The 3105-nt window shown below is 39.4% G+C and overlaps 1 protein-coding gene across 7 annotated transcripts in view; it reads right to left on the bottom strand.

Moving 5' to 3' along the window:
* LOC109477534 (WD repeat-containing protein on Y chromosome-like) overlaps nt 1–3105 on the bottom strand; it is a 58479-nt gene that overhangs the window by 13458 nt on the left and 41916 nt on the right. For 6 of the 7 annotated variants that reach the window (XM_019778829.1, XM_019778835.1, XM_019778830.1 and 3 more), the window contains 3 exons: nt 2903–3105; nt 2512–2554; nt 1960–2065 (listed from right to left, as the gene is read on the bottom strand). In XM_019778829.1, coding sequence (XP_019634388.1) covers nt 1960–2065; nt 2512–2554; nt 2903–3105 — 352 coding nt within the window. The remainder of the gene's footprint in view (nt 1–1959; nt 2066–2511; nt 2555–2902) is intronic. The other variant, XM_019778828.1, reaches the window with a different exon arrangement.

Here is a 3105-nt window from a genome sequence, read left to right as displayed (position 1 = left end):
AATTCATCATCATTATCTTCTGGCCAAGTATTTTTATTTGCACTGTGTGTTTTGTCATACCTACCGATGCATCTGAACAGGAGATGACTTGTTTGAAGGAACTGTTATATTTACAACACTGCACTGCCTCCTTGTGGGAGAGGACTATGTCTGCATTCAGGGAAGATCTGGAAACAAAAATACAAAATTATGTATAAACTTACTGCTCGCATAAAACAGACCTGATCTGCACCTGTTGAAGTGCATTTGGTAAATCAGTTCACTAATCATTTTGAATTCTGATTTCCAGTCTTCATGCAGACTAGAAGCCAGTGCAACAGTGACATCTACTGGTACATGCCAGTACTACAGCCTGCAGTTATAACAAAGAGCAAGGACATGCTGGGTGCATGTAAGTCTCTCATTCTCATTACATGTTTGTGTAAGTTTCCTCTTTGAGTATGATACAGCTGAGTCAGTAAGGATTAAGGGTTGTTGTGGAGGAAGGTGAAAGTATTTGACAATGTGCATTTTTTCATCCTCTGGCTAGATCAGCAGTGAATGAATACAAGTGTGGGGGAGGGGCACATACTAGAGTTTGTTTTTGTTTTATTTAGATGTTCATTAGCAATACATCACTATTCTTCCTGGAGTCCATTACAAAACAATACTAAGCATAACAACAGAAATATATATATTCACTTAAATTCACAAAAAATATTCAAGGTGAACTCAGAGTGGGTGATGTCATACAACAAAATATACAACCAACTAGACAGGTAACATTTGCAAAGCAAATGCATAATGTTAATCTTCACATGGTCTAGCCTAACAAACTACTGTACATCTCAGCTTATTATTGATCAAACACATTGATTCATATGACCAGCCCCTCAAAATCTGTCCTGCCACTTGCTACATAATGTAACCCAACACCACAGGGTGTCTGCTACAGAACCAGTTACCATGGTGTTAGACGTCTGATCTAGGTCATTGACCTTGTGTTTAGAGAAAAAAAGAAGTAGAGGAAACAGAACAGGGAGAATATGTTTCCCTTCTGCAAATTCAAAGTAAATATACATAAATAATTATGCCTAGAGTTCCACACTTACTTCATTTTGAGCTGCAGTAGAGCCAGCTGGTCTGTGACCATGGCCAGACTCTTGGCCAGCGGGGAGTAGTGACAGCACATCAGGTCCCCGCGGATCTTGTGGCTCTTCGCTGTGACAGTGATGAGGCAGGACTGGTCAGCTGTGTCCCACACCTGAAAAAACATGCAACAATTATTAGAAAAATCTCCATATTTCCTCACTTACATTCTCTTAATTTAGGGAGAAGAATATCCAAATTAAACAAATCTGGAATTATGAATCCAAAAATTATTTTGAAGTCTTGAAATAAATCTAAAAGAAAAAAATTGTGTCCAAGTCAATAATTTTATTTACAATGGAGCATGAAGATTCTCATTGTGTGTAGATCATCAATATTCTGTTAAATCCATCTCATAGATGTATCAACAACATTTAAACAGACACTCCTGGCCCCAAAACTCAGTAACAGTTACATGTAATGCACAATGTATAGTGGAACTATTCCTGTCCTTGGTGCTGAATACTCTAATAGTGTTATGATACTGCAGTAGAGCTTCCTGTTTTGGTATCTCATGATCTGGGCATGCTAGGGTCACAAATTTTGGGTGGTAAATAGTTGTTGTACTCTGAAAGAAGTTATGTAAGTTTTGGCTCCCTAGCAGCTAGCATTCGAACTGCAGGGGCATTTGTTTACAAATTTTGAAGGATAATAACTCAACTGGTAGGTAGCTGAAGTGATGCTTGACGAAATAAATTACTAATAAAAAAACTAGGGAAATCCTCTGAGAGGGGTGCAGTTTTGGCTTTTATTTTGTGTGTTTGCTTTGTCCCAGTACATCCTGAGTACAAGGGAGGCCAGTCTAGACATGTATGGTAATATGACAGACACCTTGACAGTCTTGTCTGTAGACACACTGAAGATCCTGTTCTCCTCAGCGCTGATGTGGAGGTGGAAGATGGGAGCATTGTGGCCCCGTAACATCCCTGTGGGTTTGCTGAAAAAATAAGACACATTTTGATAATTGTTATTGCATTGGTGGGCCGATGACTGAATATACCAATCCTTAATGTCTATCACAACTAGCAGTTCAACCAATGACAAAATGGCAATTAGTGATTCGACCAATGAGAAAGTGGCGGCATGTTTGTCAAATATCTGCATTTTTATGTTTCTATTTTGCATTTCTACCTTTTGAAGGAGGATCAGTCGATTGCGAGGAGCTTACAATTGGTGGGGCTAAGTCACAAGGGTCTGTAAATGGCTGCCTTTCAGCACTTTGATAACTTTAATATGACAGGGTACATGTTACCCTGATAAAGGGACACATTCAGTAAGCACAGGTAAAACCATAAAAGTTGAACACTTTGCATGAAATGTACAGGAATAATAATTATTGTGCTTGTGTCTTAACCACACAGAGAGAAATATTGATAACCTTACCTTGGTACATATGGATTCCAAGTCCTAACTATTCTATCCATTCCTAGAAAAAGAAACAAAACACGTATTAGATACTTTTCACTTTTTTTAAATTTCTAAGTATCATCTGTCTATATAGCTAGCATAACCGCTCTTTGGCGTAACACACCAGCTTCACAAGTATGCAGCGTGGCGGCAGCTGGCTACATTTCACCGAAGGACCAGTTACACCTAACCTTTTCACATCTAACTGTGAGCATTGTTATAAGCTTTCTAGTGATGATTCCCCTGCTGTATTTGGTGGCAATGAGTTCCACTCTACAATTATTGAACACCTCAATCCTTGGTTGATGGCACTGGTACTTAAAGGCATGTAAAGGAAGGTATACTCAGTAGTTGGTAGGTCACATACCTCCTGTGACTATAAGGTTCTTCTCCTTAGAGAAATCAAACGTCTTGACTCCCTTGTAGATCTTAAAGACTGTCTCATCAGTGTCCAGTCTCTTCCTGGTCTGTGTGTAGGTGAGGGAGGGCATCTTGGACTTGCTGGCTGTGGACTTGTCGTGAGATATTTCCTTCAGCTGTTGTTCCACATGGGTACTGCCAGATACACAA

The sequence above is a fragment of the Branchiostoma belcheri genome, unplaced genomic scaffold, assembly GCF_001625305.1.
Source record: "Branchiostoma belcheri isolate BF01 breed outbred unplaced genomic scaffold, Haploidv18h27 scaffold40, whole genome shotgun sequence".
In the NCBI taxonomy this organism is placed as follows: domain Eukaryota; kingdom Metazoa; phylum Chordata; class Leptocardii; order Amphioxiformes; family Branchiostomatidae; genus Branchiostoma; species Branchiostoma belcheri.
The sequence above is the reverse complement of the archived record's forward strand: the minus strand, read 5'-3'. Positions and strand labels throughout refer to the sequence as shown.